Genomic DNA, 17,471 nt, shown 5'->3' with positions numbered 1-17,471 from the left:
TCTGACTCAAGCAATGTGAGGGGTGAGGGTGTCTATTGTGCCTAAAATTAACTCCCATTTTCTGACTTTGACAATGAAAGTCTTAGCTTCTGAGCAAATCTCCAGCTCAGTAGAGGTGACTATTTGTCAGCTCTCCCTCCCAAGAAACCTCCTCTCTCCATGGCCTTCCCTTGTTTCAGTGTTTCTCAAATTTTTTAAAAATCATAATTGCCCCCTTAATTCTTTTAAGATATTTTTTCTAATCACTCCTGTACTAATTTCCTTTGGCTATCATGACAAGGTACTAAAACTGGGTTGTAAAAACAACAGAAATTTCTTATCTTATATTTCTGGAGGCCAGAAGTTCAAGGTATCAGCAGGATTTGTTCCTTCTAAGGGTTGTGAGCAAGAATCTGTTCCATGCCACTCTCCTCATTTCTGGTATCCTCAAGCATTCCTTAGATTACAGCTGGTGTTCTCTCTGTATCTTCACATCACCTTTCTTCTGTGCATGTCTACCCCTCTGTCCAATTTCACCTTTTTATGAAAATATCAATGATATTAGAAGAGAACCAACCCAAATGACATCATTTTAATTTGATTACCTCTGTAAAGACTCTTTCCAAGTAAGTTCACATTCTAAGGTACTGGAGGGTGAATATTTCAACATGTTTTTTGGGAGACACAATTCAATCTATAACAACTCTCCCATATATTTAAAAACTCAAATATATATATTTCTGTTTATGTACTATATACATGTGTGTTTGCACACATGCACATATGCACACATGCTTTCTTCATGGTAAGAGTATGTATAAAGCTTGGTCTTTTCATTCAATGTAAGGTTAAAATTCACTAAATACAAAATTTAAGGTAAAAGTTTTTTTAAAGCACTGAAAGCTATTAAAATGTACTTAAAATTTTAACTGTACCTGCTTAGTGTGGTGCACTGACCCATAAGGTAATCTTCAACAATCCTTGCTGTTATCGTGTTCACACCCCTATATAGTCCCCATCTGAATATGGCTGGGTATGTGACATGCTTCTAACTAAAGACTAATGCAAAAGTGATGGGCTGTCACTCTTCTGATTATATTAGGTTATATAAAGATTCATTGCACTAAAGTTGCTCTCACTCTCCTGCTGACCTTGAAGTAGCAAAGAACCACAGTGGGAATTGCTTATGTAGAGGCCCACTTGGCAAGGAACTGTGGGTATTATGTAGGAGGTAAAGGCCTGAGTCCTACAACAACAAAGAACTGAATTCTGCAAACAACCTGAGTGAACTTAGAATGAACATTCTGCAGTCAAACCTCCAGATAAGAACACAACCCAACTGACACCTTTATTGCAGTCTGGTGAGACCTGAAGCAGAGAAACCATCTAAGCTGTGCCTGAATTTCTGATTCAAAGAAACTATGAAATAGTAAATACATGTTGTTTTAAGCCACTGAATTTATGGTAATTTGTTATACAGCAACAGAAAATCAATACACTGAATAAGATAGAGCAATTGATCAAGAGAAAGTTCTTCATAGTTTTGTACAACTTAGCTTGCATACATTTTGTGTATGTTCCATTAACTCAGTGTCAGTGCTGCTTGTGTGATACCCTAGAAAACATAGCAAGAACAATTAAATACTAGAGATAATAAAGATACGATTTTGTTGGGGAGGGTTGAGTTTTTATGAAATGCAAACCAGTATACTATCTAAAATGTTGTAAACTCCCAAGAACTGATTTTCACCTGTTAGGGAAAATATCGACCTGGTTGAGAATGCATACGTCAGTGATTATTTGGCTGGAATTGTACGAGTGGGCTTTTCACCATGGAAGAGCTGGTAGAAAATCGGAGATACTTCAATCTGCAGGTCATTCTCTGAACTCAATATGTGTGGACTATCAGTACATTGCCCTTAGCTTGGGACCTTATCTCTAATTCTGGGACACTATATATATATCCCAAAGCAGAAGGAAGGTGCCATCCTCATTTTTGTACATTTGTCCCCATCCCCTCATCCCATATGACAACCAGATTTGTAATTTTCACACAAATGATGCTAGTACAAGTTGCTGAAAGAATATACACTCTTACATAGTCAGACCCCCTTGACATAACACCAGAACCTCAGACTACCTTGGACCAAAATAAGGTACATGAGAAATGATTCTGTTTTTTCCAGGAACTTCAGGTGAAGAGTTCCAGGTGAACCAGCCTGAGAAGTTAGTATCAGTCAACACTGGTGATGCTGTAATCTTGGGCTGCCACATGTCTACTCTGTCCCCAGCAAAGACCACCTTATGGTTCAAGGACACTGGGCCAAAAAGACAATCTACAGTTTCAATGGAAGCCACTTTCCCAGAGTAACCCAAATGGAAAATAACGACATGGCCAACCAAACAAACTATTCCATCCGCATCAGTAATGTGTTACCTGAGCATACTGGCACCTACTACTGTGTCAAGTTAAGAAACGGGCATCCAGACCAGTATACGTCTGGACAAGTAATCTATGTATATGTAAATGGTGAATACAATCTAATCCACTTCTGGGTTTGTAAAGATAAATATTTAAAAATCTGTAACATGCACAAAATCATTACTACACATTGGATACTATGCCCCCTCATCCACAAACAAACAACACTGTGGGCTAGAACTCTACAGATGGCCTTTCTAATCAGCTGTTCTGAGGGCCTGTGCCCAATATTGAATTAGGATGTGTTACAGGTTACTCCCTTCCATGGTGGCCAACTCCAACAGAACCCAATGAAATATGTATGGCAAGGGACACTCCCATATAAAAAGACACTGGGTAGGCAAAATGCACCTGCATGATTGCACTACATGCTCCTAAAAGTGAGCAAACTAAGACTTAAAAGCTGACCAACTTTTCTAAGACTTTAGGAACAATCCTGGAATGAGAACTATCCATTGTTTCTCTTCTAACCTACTCCCTGAGGCTGAATTTCTATTTGCTGACCCTCATAGCCACATGTTAGCTTGTAGATTCAGAATTAAATCTCAACATAGATGAAGTTTGTGCCCAAATGTCCAATATCTTCTGAACCAAACCAAAGGGATGTTCAGGCAGGCAAAATCACTACAAGCCTGCACAATTTCACTTGCCCATTTCCATCTGAAATGTGATTGGGGCCTGGTGGCAGATACCCAAGGAGTCACCAGGAGTCAATGACAGGGCGTGTTTTCCTACTATAGCCAGGAGTAGCTTCTACGGAATTATGAGACCAGAAGGAGGGATACTGAGTGTCATCCACTCTCAGGTCTTGTTTGGAAAACTCTCCCAGGGGGTTGAGTCACTCTCCTGGTACCTGAACTTTCCCTGGTCTGCCCTGAGAGTTGTACTTCTAGCTCTGCTTTTCTCTTATTCTCTTAAAACAATGAATATTTCCTTCTCCTTGCCACCGTCTGAATTAATTTAATGAAATACAGTGAGATGAGTGTGTCCCTCTGTTCTGCCAGGAAAGCTGGTCCTCACCAGTAATATTTTCCTCAAGTCCAGCCACATTCCATGGCATCCAACTGGCCAGGAAAAATTCACATATTTCTTTCAAACTGAAAAAAGTGAGTACAGGTAGCTTACCTGCCATTCTTTCTTGGCCTCACCAGCTAAGAGGTCCTTTTCCCCCTAACCTGAATCTTAGGTCATCTGTGATCTTTATCCCTTGACAACTTGAAGGGAGAGATTATTACCATGACCTGACATTGTACGGGGTAGTAATGTTGGTGGTAGTGGGGGTTAGGGATCAGTGGTGGACCCTCCAAAATCAATGCAACCCCTTGAGGCTCTACTCTCTTTTTTTTGAGGAGAATAAAGTCTCTCCCTCTTCCCTCTTGAGGAGATAAGCAAAAGACCCACACTCTGCCTTCAAGAATATATGTCCACCTGATATTTAGGTTTCTGATTTCTTGTCTTCCCCTTTCTCCACACCTCTCAGCACTAATGTCTCCACAAGAATCAGTGACTGATTGCCCTTCAGGGGAGAGATGAAGACCAATCCCAAACTCTCTGGATGTGTGGGGTGAGATGAGGGCCTTGGATGAGTCCCCAAAGGTATTGGGGAATTTTTGGCATTTAGATGGGAAGAAGGACTCATCTTTATGAACACTACCCATTCACAATTCCACCCCTCCCTCTCCATTCTCCTCTTACCTTTCTTAAGGGCTGAGAAATGAAATTGGGAGGTGATACATCTGTTCCTCTGAAATGATTTCCTTCTGTTAGCATTCAGGGAAAGATCTGCCTCCACTTGCTCTGAACTTAGTGTGTGGGTATTCATATATGTCACTAAAACAACTGATGAATGAGGCCCAACCATGATCTGGATCCAGTTTCCTGGCCACAGCCAGGGAAATGGGAGATGATTTTGAGTTTCTTTCCAGGAATCACAGATGAAATGTTCACGGTGCAACAAGCTGAGATATCACAGGCTGTAACAACTGGGGAAACACTCATCTTGAGTTGCAGTGTACCAGATTCATTTCCAAATGGACCCGTCCTATGGTTCAAGGGGACTAGACCAAACCGTGACTTAATCTACGATTTCAAAGGAGGTGTTTTTCCCAGAGTAAAACAAATTGGAAACGCTGCTGAAGCTGGCAACAGAGACTTTTCCATCCGCATCAGTGAAATCTCTCTTGCAGATGCCAGCACCTACTTCTGCATGAAGTTCAAGGAAGGGAAACCTGACATAGAGTACCAGTCAGGTCAGGGCACCAAGGTGACTGTTATTGGTGAGATGTCTCCTCTACCCCTTGGTGTGTGATATCTCCTCAGTAATAATATCCTCCATTCACTGAACAATTGCTGTATGCCAAAAGTTATTGAGAGTTCTATGTACATTTGATCTTGTTTAACTCTCTCAGCAACCTGTGAGTTAAGTATTTTACAGCAAGAGAAAGGGAGACTCAGGAAGGTTAATGGAGTGATGAGAAATATTTTGTTTAGCATTCCAATATTCAACATGCCCCAATAGCTAAGCTAAACCAATTAAGGTAATGTCATGGGCCCTACCAGTGGTTGATTCAAATATGAGACTGGCTTAAACCAATTTTGGTCTATAAGAGATAAGGACAGGCTTGCAGGAAAATCTGGAAAACTTATAACTTCTCTTTTCTATTGAATGGAAACAAACAATTGTGTGGCCCATGTGCTCCAGACAGATATTATATCATCATAAAGGGATCAGTTGAAAAATCTGCTGTAGATGAGTGCAGAGATATAAAGAGTATGTTTTGACAACATTTTATGGCCATACTGTCCTGGTTTCAACTTAACTTCTGTACTCTAAGTTAGGGGAGAGAAAATACTTTCCTAAGCCAATTTGTTTAAAATCACCAATGTCCTGAGGGATGACAGGTGATAAAAGTCCCATCCACAGTGTGTTGAAATACAATTGCAAATCAAATGTATTCTGTTCCCAAACCCTTAATAATTTTTAGTGTTTTGCTACTTGTGATGCTATCTGAAATCTGAGCAATACCCAACCTGAGAAATGATTAAACTGGTGATATTATAACATTACTGTTTATTGGGTCATCTACTCTATCCCAAGCACTTTCCCCACATTTTTGTATTTATCCTCTTAGCAACTTGAGTGTAAAGATGCTTGTCCTCATTGTACAGGTGAGGAAACAGATTCAAGGATATTCAGGAGTACAGATAGTAGGGAATAGGGGTGAAGTTGGTCTGGTCTTTCTCCAGTATGCTCTACATTACTGAAGAATCTTTTCTTACAAGGGATAAGAACACAATACATTAGTTTAAACCAAAAATAAGAGTTGATTGATCTCGTAGCTGTGGAGGATTCTAGCTTCCTCAAAGCATCCAAGACAGAGTTTTAGGAATCAAGGACTAAAGGTCTGGATTTGGGCTCAGTGCCTCCAAGACTCTTTATTCTCTGATATTCTCTCCTCTCTATTCATCTCTGTCTGAATTTGTTCTCTCCTGTTACACAAGAATCTTTTCCATACGATGGAGAGAATAAATGAAGAAAATAACATTCATTCCCCAGCTTATCAACCAGGATGGAAAAAGAGCTTCTTCTCAGCCTCCATAAATGAGTCCCAGGGAATCATTTGAATTTTCCTTCCTGTGTCATATATCCAATATTTCACTTACTCATCATTGCAAGGGAGAGGAGGTGCTAAGTAGGGAAACCATCAATCCAATGTTTAACAGGCTAAAAACAGCATGTGTCCACCTAATGTCCAAATCCTTCATTTAACATAGATTCAAGTTGAGACCCAGAGACTGGGCTTGCCTGAAGGTACACAGGCAGTTGATATTAGAACTCAGGTTGCCTACCCCCAGAATTTTTTTGGTTTTATGGCTTTGACTCCTTCCTAATAACATTCTAGTTGGAGAAGAGGTGTGGATGTATGAGACAGAGAGTTCAGAAACTGCTTGTGAATGCACTCAGATATCAAGATTAACAGGCAAAGCCTTCAATGTGACTATTATAAGTATGTTCAAAGAACTAAAGAAACCATGAATAAATAAATATAGGAAAGTGTGATGATAATTTTGTATAAAATAGATAATATCAATAAAAAGAAATTATAAAAAAGAATGAAGTGGAAATTCTGGAGTTCAAAGGCACAGTAACTGATATGTAAATTTCATTAGAAAGGCTCAACTGTAGATATGAACTGACAGAACAATGAAGTAGCAAACTTGAAAAAAATATCAATAGAGATTATGTAATCTGAAGCACAAAGAAAAATAAAATAGTGAACACAACTTCAGAGAAATGTAAGCCATTATTAAGCACACCAACATAGGTATCATAGGAGTAGCAGAAGCAAAGGAGAAAGAAAAAGAAGCAGAAGAAATATGCAAAGAATAAATGGCTGGAAACTTCCTAAATTTATTGAAAAATAATCTACACATCTAGATTTCAAAGCACTCCAAGTAGGATAAATGCATGAGATCCACAGGCAGACACATCACAGTAAAGATGATGAAGGCAAAGATAGGAGAAAATCTTGAAAAGCAGCAAGGGAAAATGACCCACAAGGAAACCCCAATAAGATCTGCAGCTAACTTTAGCAGAAACCATGAAGGCAAGAAGGCAGTGGGCTCACATATTCAAAGTGCCCAAAGAAAAAAGTCAGCTAGGATTCCTTATATCTACCTTTCAAAATTTAAGGCAAAATAAAGACATTCCCAGATAAACAAAACCTGTGAGCTGAGATAATTTGTTGCTAGTAGACCTACTTACAAAAATATGAAAAGAAGTTATTAAGACTGAAAGCAAATGACCCCAGCTGGTAATTCAAACCCACCATATATATATATGTATGATAAATATACATATATGATAAATTATAATATATTATATAATTTATATACGTAAATTACATAGAAATTATACACATAACGTATTTCATATATAAGGTATATATATCTGATAAAGGTAATTTTGTAATTATAAAAGATAGCATAAATGCATATTTATTCTCCTTTCTTACCTTAACAGATTTTTAAAAAACAATTATATACAATTATATGTACATAACATATTGGGCCTATAACATGGAAATGTAATATTTGCCAAAAACTTCACAAAGGAATTGATTGAGAACAAAGCTGAATTTGCCTAAGGAAATGACTCTTCTTGTTAACTCAAATTCACAAGAATAACTGAAGAGAACAAAAAATGATAAATAAGATGAATATGACAAAAGCTATAAATATTTAAGTTCTTTTTTCTCTTAGCTTTTTTAGAGGACATAAAGTTATATCAAGTAAAAACTAAAACAATGTACCTTTAGGTTTGTAACATTTATGAATGTGATATGTACAGCAATAATACCAAAAAAAGGGGAAAGGAGTAATAGAACTATATAGAAGTAACATTTCTATGTCTCATTGGAATTAATATAAATCTGAAGCTGACTCTGATGAGTTAACATATATATCATAAACTCTAGAGTGACCACTAAGGAAATGATTTTTAAAATACATAGTAAGGAAATTTAATAAATTAAAATGCTACATTAGAAAATATTTACTTAATGCAAAAAGGAGGAATAGAGGAACAAAAAGACATGATAAACATAGAAAACAAAAGGTAATGGGACTTCCTTGGTGGTCCAGTGGTTAAGAATCCATGCTTCCATTGCAGGAGGCGTGGCTTTGATCCCTGGTCAGGGATCTAAGATCCCACATGCTGTGTGGTACTGCGAAATGAAAAAAAAAAAGTAATATTAAATGTGACTGGATCAAATGAACTGATCAAAAGGCAGAGATTGTCTGGCTGGATTTAAAAAACAAACAAACAACATCCAAATATATGCTGTCTACAGAAGATACATTTTAGATTCAATGATACAAATACATTGATAATAAAAGGAAGCCAAAGGTATATCATGTAAATACAACCTTAAGAAACCAGGACTTGCTATACTGTTATTCAATAAAATATACTTTAAAACAAACAAAAAAATGTTATAAGAGATAAAAAGGGACATTTTATGATGATAAAAGATTCAATCCATCAGAAATAAAGCAATAGAAATACTATATATATGCATGTAACAACAGAGTACAAAAATATGTGAAGTAAAAACTGACAGAAATAAATGGAGAATAGACAATTCAAAAATAGTAGTTGGAGAATTCAATATCTCAATTTAGAAATAGATAGACCAATTAGGCTGAAGATCAACAAGGAAATGAGTTTAAAACCACTATCAACCAACCAGACCTAACAGACATACATAGACCATTCCATCCAACAACAGCAGAAAATACATTCTTCTCAAAAGCACATGGCACATTTTCCAGGATAGACCATGCAATAATCAATAAAACAAACCTAAATACATTTAAGAGAATAGAAATAATACAAAGTATATTCTCCAACCACAATGGAATAAAATTAGAAGTCATATATAATGGAAAGAAATTTGACAAACCCACAAAGATGTGGAAATTAAACAGTACATTCCTAAATAATCAATTTTATTCAAAAAAGGAATCAGAAAAGAAATTATAAATACTTTCTGGTGAATGAAAATGAAGAACAATATTCAAAAACTTATAGGACGCAGCTGACAAAGCACTTAGAAGGAAATATAGCTGTAAACATCTCCAAATAAAAATAGATGATCTCAAATCATAACATAACCTTCCACCTAAGACACTTTAAAAAGAACAGCAAATTAAACCTAAATAAAAATCAAAACTAATGAAATTTAAAAAAGAAAAATTGAAAAAATCTAAAGTTGGCTCTTTGAAAAGATCAATAAAATTGGTAACCCTTTAACTAGATAAGATAAAAATAAACAAGGCAATTTACTAGAACAAAAAATCAAATAAGAAGTTATTTCTGTAACTACTAACATTACAGAAATAAAAAGAAATCTAAAGGAACACTATTAACAATTATATGTAAATAAATTAGATAACTTAGATGAAATGGAAAAATGCCTAGAAAGACACGAAAACTACCAAAACTGACTAAAGAAGAAAGAGCATTTGAAATTAGCTATAACAAGTAAACAGGTTAAAGTCATGATCAAAAAATTACCCTGATATCAAAACTAGACAAAGATATCACAAAGAAAATAAATAGGCAAATATATTTTATGTATATGTACATGAAAATACTCAACAAAATACTAACAAACTGAATCCATTAACATATAAAAAGTAATAAACATCATGACAAATCTGGATTTGTCTGATAGATAGGTTTGGTTTAGCATCAAAATCAATGTAATGCATCATATCAATAGGATAAAAAGAAAACTACATGATCCTCTCAAGAGACACATAAAATGCATTTGACAAAATCTAAAACCCTTTCATTATAAAAATACTCAACACAATAGGAATATATGGCAAATTCCTCAACCTAATAAAGGGTAAGCATGAAAAACCCACAGAGAATATTATATTTATTAAACAAAGGCTGGAAGCATTAGATCAATAACAAGGCAAAGATATCTGCTCTCATCACTTCTATTCAACATTGTACTAAATGTTCCAGCCAGGGCGATTAGGTAATAAAAAGAAATAGAAGACACTGGAATTGGAAAGAAAGAAGTAAAATTACCTATATTCACAAATAACATAATCTTGTGTTTAGAAAACTTCTAAGAATTCCAGTAAAAATCAATTAGACTGACTGAACAAGTTCAGCAAGGTTGAGCATACAAGATCAATATAAAAAAAAAAAACAGTTGTGTTCCTATACACTTAAGATGAACAATCTGAAAATGAAATTAAGAAAACAATTCTATTTACAATAAGATCAAAAAGTAAAATATTTAGGAATAAATTCAACAAAAGAAGTGCAATTTTAAACTCTGAAAATTATCAAACAATATGGAAAGAAATTAAGAAGATCTAAAATAATGAAAAAAAAAAATCCCATTTTCATGAATTGGAAGACTTAATATTATTAAGATGGCAAAATTGATCTACAGCTTCAGCACAATCCCAGCTAATTTCTTTTTCTTTTTTTGGTTAAGTCTTATTTACTATTTATGTTATAGTAATTACGTAATTATTGGTAACTGTTGAAATGAGTCATACACTGATTGCATAATCTTTCTTTTCCTTTTTCTTTTTCCTTTTTTTTTTTAGGAATTTAAAAATCTTCAGCAGATTTTTAATTTAAAAAGTGAAACCTCAGAAATATATTTTACAAAGTTGAAATTTCAGAAATAAAATTGTCATTTAAAAAAACTTATTTATACATACTCATCTTCACCCCAATACGTTTCCAACAGAGAAATACCAATAGTTTCTTTTTAAAGTTCTAATACTACCACAGTGAGAATATTGATATCATTTCTTGGATGTGGTAAATGTGGTATGCCCTGCACTTAAATTTGAATTCTAGATACTTGTAAATTTAACTAGCTTGAGGTAGTTAGAATTAGTCAGAAAAAGGCTGATTGTCTCAAGTCAAACAAAATGTATATTCATTAATTAGCCTTTATTTATTTATTTATATTGGCTGTGTCACACGGTATGTGGATCTTCCTTGACCAGGGATTGAACTCACGCCCCCTGCATTGGGAACACAGAGTTTTAACAACTGGACCATCAGGTAAGTCCTAATTAGCCTATAGGACATAATTATTAACTAGAACTACTGAGGTTTAGCTCTTATTTATTTATTATTTGTTTTGTAATTTTTTTTTGGAGTATACTGGCTTTGCAATGGTGAATTCTATCAAATATTTAGAGAAGAGTTAACACCTATATTTCTGAAACTCTTCCAAAAAATTTCAGAGGAACACTTCTGAACTCATTCTACGAGGCCAACACCACCTTGATACCAAAACCAGAGAAAGGTATCACACAAAAAAGAAAATTACAGGCCAATATCACTGATGAACAAAATGCAAAAATCCTCAACAAAATACTAGTAAACTGACTCCAACAATACATTAAAAGGATTATACACCTTGATCAACTGGGATTTATCCCAGGTATGCAAGGATTCTTCAATATATGCAAATCAATCAATGTGATACACCACATTAACAAATTGAGGAATAAAAATCATATGATCATCTCAATAGACGCAGAAAAAGCTTTTGACAAAGTTCAACACAAATTTTATGATAAAAACTCTTCAGAAAATGGGCCTAGAGGGAACCTACCTCAATATAATAAAGAGCATATATGACAAACCTACAGCTAGCATCATACTCAATGGTGAAAAGCTAAAAGCATTTCCTCTTAGATCAGGAACAAGACAAGGATGTCCACTCTCACCACTTTTATTCACCATAGTTTTGGAAGTCCTAGCCATAGCTATCAGAGAAGAAAAAGAAATAAAAGGAATCCAAATTGGAAAAGAAGAAGTAAAGCTGTCACTGATTGAAGATGACATGATATTATACATAGGAAATCCTAAAGATGCTACCAGAAAACTACTAGAGCTCATCAATGAATTTGGTAAAGTTTCAGGATACAAAATTAATACATAGAAATCACTTGCATTCCTATACACTAACAATGAAAGATTAGAAAGAGAAATCAAGGGAAAAAATCCCATCTACCATGGCATCAAAAAGAATAAAATACTTAGGAATAAACCTATCTAAGGAGACAAAAGACCTGTAGTCATAAAACTATAAGCCACTGATGGAAGAAATCAAAGATGACACACATAGATGGAGAGATATACCATGTTCTTGGATTGGAAGAAGCAATATTGTGAAAATGACTCTAGTACACAAAGCAATCTACAGATTCAAGCCAATCCTTATCAAATTACCAAGGGCATTTTTCACAGAATTAGAACAAAAAATTTTACATTTTGTATGGAAACACAAAAGACCATGAATAGCCAAAGCAATATAGAGAAAGAAGAATGGAGCTTGAGGAATCATTTGTGAAGCCATCTGGTCCTGGATTTTTGTTTGTTGGGAATTTTAAATTTACTGATTCAGTTTCAATACTGTTCATATTTTCTATTTCCTCATGGTTCAGTCTTGAGAGATTGTACTTTTCTAAGAATTTGTCCATTTCTTCTAGGTTGTCCATTTTATTGACATATAATTATTCATAGTAGTCTCTTATGGGCCTTTGTATTTCTGTTGTGTCTGTCATAACTTCTCCATTTTCATTTCTGATTTTATTATTTTGGGTGCTCTCCCTTTTTTTCTTGATGAGTCTGGCTAAAGGATTATCAATTTTGTTTTTCTTTTCAAAGAACCAGCTTTTAGTTTCACTGAGCTTTTCTATTGTTTTCTTCATCTCTATTTCATTTATTTCTGCTTTGAGCTTTATGATTTTTTTTCCTTCTAATACCTTTGAGTTTTGTTTATTCTTCTTTATATAGATCCATTAGGTGTAAGGTTATATTGTTTATTTGAGATTTTTCTTCTTTCTTGAGGTAAGCTTATATTGCTATAAACCTCCTCACAGAATTGCTTTTCCTCTGTCTCATAGGTTTTGGATTGTCGTGTTGTTTTTTTTTTTTTTTTCATTTGTCTCTAGGTAATTTTTTATATCCTCTGTGATTTCTTCAGTGATCCATTGGTTGTTTAGTATCATAATGTTTAGCCTCCAAGTATTTGTGTTTTTGCAGTTTTGTTTTGTTTTTTGTAGTTGATTTCTAGTCTCATAGAATTGTGGTCAGAAAAGATGCTTGATATAATGTCAGTAATCTTAAAATTACCAAGTCTTGTTTTGTGACCTAGCATGTGATCTATCTCAGACAATGTTCCATGTGTGCTTGAAAAGAATGTGTTCTTCTGTTTTCAGATGGAATTGTATATATGTATGTATATATATATATATATATATATATATGTATATATATATATAGATATGTATATAAGTGTGCATTATAGATAGATAGATAGATATCAGTTAAGTCCATAAGTCCAATTGGTCTAATGTGTTATGTAAGTCCCTTGTTTCCTTATTCATTTTCTATCTGGATGATCTGTCCATTAATGTAAAAGGGGTGTTAAGATTCCCTACTATTATGGTGTTACTGCCTATGTCTGTTAATATTTGCCTTATATATTGAGGTGCTCCTATGTTGGGTGTATATATATTTACAATTGATATATCATCTTCTAGGTTTGATCCCTTGATCATTATGTAGTGTCCTTCTCTGTCTCTTATAACTCTCTTTATTTTAAAGTCTATTTTGTCTGTTACAAGTATTGCTACTCCAGCTTTCTTTTGATTTCCATTTGCATAGAATAACTTTTTCCATCCTCTCACTTTCAGTCTGTATGTGTCTCTAGATCTGAAGTGAGTCTCTTGTAGACAGCATATAGATGGGTCTTATTTTTGTATCCAGTCTGCCAATCTATGTCTTTTTGTTGTGCATTTAGTCCATTTACACTTAAAATAATTATCAATATCTATGTTCTTATTGTCATTTTGTTAATTGCTTTAGGTTTGTGTATGTAGGTTTTGTTTTCCCCTTTCTTCTTCTTTTGTTCTTGTCTCTTGTGATTTGATAACTATCTTTAGTGTTATGTTCATATTCCTTTCTCTTTTTTGTGTGTATATTTTCTACATTTTTGTTTGTGATTAGCTTGAGGTTATTGCACATGATAGTTTTAAGTTGCTGATCTCTTCAGCAAGAATAAACAATGGTTCAATGGCCCAGAATAGAGAGACCAGAAATAGACCCACATAAATACAGTCAACTGATCTTTGACAAGGGAGCAAAGGCAGTACAATGGAGCCAAAAATTATCTCTTCAACAAATGGTCCTGGAACAACTGGACAACCATGTGCAAAACAGTGAATCTGTTTCAGTGAATCTAGACACAGATCTTACACCCTTCACAAAAAATTACTCAAAATGGATCACAGACTCAAATGGAAAACACAAAACTGTAAAACTTCTAGAAGATAACATAGAAGAAAACCTAGATGACCTTAAGTAAAATGATGCATTTTTAGATACACCACCAAAGACATGATCCATGGAACAAAATGGTAAGTTGGACTTTATTAAAATTAAAAACTTATGCTCTGTGAAAGAAATTGTCAAGAGAATGAGAAGACAAGCCACAGAATGGAAGTAAATATTTGTAAAAAGACATATCTGAGTTTTTTAGAACAAAAAAGTGCAAAAATGAAAATTAAGAACTGAATCAATATGCTTAAAAGCATATTGGAAACAGCTAAAGAGAGAATTAATGAACTGAGTGAGAGGTAAGAAGAAGGTATCTAAAATGAAGCACAGAAAATGAAAATGAAAGATAATAATGCAAAGAATGTAAAACATTTAGGACATAATAGAAGTAAACAAAATGGAACTCAAGTCCCCAAATAGAAGGAGGAAAAGAATAAAGCAGAAGCAATTATTGAAACAATGATGGCTGAAAATTTTCCAAAATTGAACAAATGAATAAAAAACACTTCAAATCTCAAGCACAGAAAATACAAAAAAAGTAGCTTACCGAAGTTCATCATAGTAAACTCTAGAAACTGAAGATAAAGAGAAAAATTTTAAAAACAATTAAAGTATAAAGATATTATCCACAAAATTATAATAATAGTCCTGACATATTTCTGTTGACTCTTCAACAGAAATATGGAAGAGAGAAAACAACTATGCACCTATAATTCTATAACCAGTATAAAAAGCTCTAAATTATAAAGGCGAGATTATAATATTTTCATTCATTAAAAAGATAAATTATCTCCACCAAACCTTCAATAAAATAAATGCTAAAGAAAGTTCTTTATGTAAAAGAAAAATAATCCCAAGTAGAAATACAGAAATGTGAAAAGGAATGAAGAACAACTAAAAGGGTAAATATTGAGTAAGTATAAGTAATTATTATAACAAATGACTATAATAATGTTATATAACATTTGTAAGCCTGAAAGTATTTATAGAATTAAATACACAATAGTAGAATATAACTGAGGGAAATGAATGAAGCCAAAGTGTCCTATGATCCTTGTCTTGTCTAGAGTAATGGGTACTAATTTAAATTATTCTTTAATAAGTTAAAGTGTGTGTTGCAATTTCTAGGCAATCGCTAAAGGAATGCATAAGCCAAAATAATAAAAAAAAGAAAGAAAGTAATTTTAAAATAGCCAGAAGGCAAGAAAGGAGATTGAGACGAAGAATAGTCAGTCTAAATAGAAATCAAATACACATGTAACAGACTAAAACATAAATATTTTTGTATTTATATTAAATATATGTGGCAAAAATGCTCTAATTAATAAAGATTGTCAGACTCCATAAAATAAAAACACAATCCAACTATGCTCAATCCAACTACTTACAGGAAACACACTTTAAGATAATAACATAGAAAGTTATATTACGTGAATGAAAAGAAAGCATATGTTGTTATATTAACACCAGACAACATAGACCTTACTTTTTTAAAAAAACATATTTAATGGAGTATAATTACTTTACAATGGTATGTTAGTTTCTGCTTTATAACAAAGTGAATCAGTTATACATATACATATGTTCCCATATCTCTTCCCTCTTACATCTCCCTCCCTCCCACCCTCCCTATCCCACCCCTCTAGGTGGTCACAAAGCACAGAGCTGATCTCCCTGTGCTATGCGGTTGCTTCCCACTAGCTATCTATTTTACATTTGGTAGTGTATATATGTCCATGCCACTCTCTCACTTTGTTAGAGCTTACCCTTCCCCCTCCCCATATCCTCAAGTCCATTCTCTAGTAGGTCTGTGTCTTTATTCTCGTCTTGCCACTAGGTTCTTCAAGACCTTTTTTTTTTCCCTTAGATTCCATATATATGTGTTAGCATACTGTATTTGTTTTTCTCTTTCTGACTTACTTCACTCTGTAGGACAGACTCTAACTCCATCCACCTCACTATGGTTTTCTCAGGGTATATGCCCAGTAGTGGGATTGCTGGGTTGTATGGTAGTTCTATTTTTAGTTTTTTAAGGAACCTCAATACTGTTCTCCATAGTGGCTGTATCAATTTACATTCCCACCAACAGTGCAAGAGGGTTCCCTTTTCTCCACACCCTCTCCAGCATTTATCGTTTTTAGATTTTTTAATGATGGCCATTTTGACTGGTTTGAGGTGATACCTCATTGTAGTTTTGATTTGCATCTCTCTAATGATTAGTGACCTTGAACATTCTTTCATGTTTTTGTTAGCTATCTGTATATCTTCTCTGGAGAAATGTCTATTTAGGTCTTCTGCCCATTTTTGGATTGGGTTCTTTGTTTTTATGTTATTGAGCTGCATGAGCTGCTTGTAAATCTTGGAGATTAATCCTTTGTCAGTTGCTTCATTTGTAAAAATTTTCTCCAATTCTGAGGGCTGTCTCTTCACCTTGTTTATGGTTTCCTTTGCTGTTCAAAAGCTTTTAAGTTTCATTAGGTCCCATATGTTTATTTTTGTTTTTATTTCCATTTGTCTAGGAGGTGAGTCAAAAAGGATCTTGCTGTGATTTATGTCATAGAGTGTTCTGCCTATGTTTTCCTCCAAGAGTTTGATAGTGTCTCACCTTACATTTAGGTCTTTAATCCATTTTGACTTTGTTTTTGTGTATGGAGTTAGGGAGTGTTCTAATTTCATTCTTTTACATGTAGCTGTCCAGTTTTCCCAGCACCACTTATTGAAGAGGCTCTCTTTTCTCCACTGTATATTCTTGCCTACTTTATCAAAAATAAAGTGAGCATATGTGCGTGGGTTTATCTCTGGGCTTTCTACCCTGTTCCATTGATCTATATTTCTGTTTTTATACCAGTACCTTACTGTTTTGATTACTGTAGCTTTGTAGTATAGTCTGAACTCAGAGAGCCTGATTCCTGCAGCTCCGTTTTTCTTTCTCAAGATTGCTTGTCTATTCGGGGTCTTTTGTGTTTCCATACAAATTGTGAAATTTATTGTTCTAGTTCTGTGAAAAATGTCAGTGGTAGTTTGATAGGGATTGCATTGAATTTGTAGATTGCTTTGGGAAGTATAGTCATTTTCACAATGTTGATTCTTCCAATCCAAGAGCATGGTATA

At 34.3% G+C, this 17,471-nt stretch overlaps 1 protein-coding gene across 1 annotated transcript in view; it reads left to right on the top strand.

Annotated features, from left to right (window-relative positions):
* Window positions 1–17,471, top strand: part of LOC137750363 (signal-regulatory protein beta-1-like) — a 35,018-nt gene that overhangs the window by 5,860 nt on the left and 11,687 nt on the right. The window contains 4 exon segments of the mRNA XM_068524746.1: window positions 2,166–2,297; window positions 2,300–2,509; window positions 4,387–4,737; window positions 6,364–6,468. Coding sequence (XP_068380847.1) covers window positions 2,166–2,297; window positions 2,300–2,509; window positions 4,387–4,737; window positions 6,364–6,468 — 798 coding nt within the window.

This window comes from Eschrichtius robustus, chromosome 16 (genome assembly GCF_028021215.1).
Source record: "Eschrichtius robustus isolate mEscRob2 chromosome 16, mEscRob2.pri, whole genome shotgun sequence".
NCBI classification, from domain to species: Eukaryota; Metazoa; Chordata; class Mammalia; order Artiodactyla; family Eschrichtiidae; genus Eschrichtius; species Eschrichtius robustus.
Note: the sequence above shows the minus strand (reverse complement) of the source record. Positions and strands in the feature narration are given on the sequence as shown.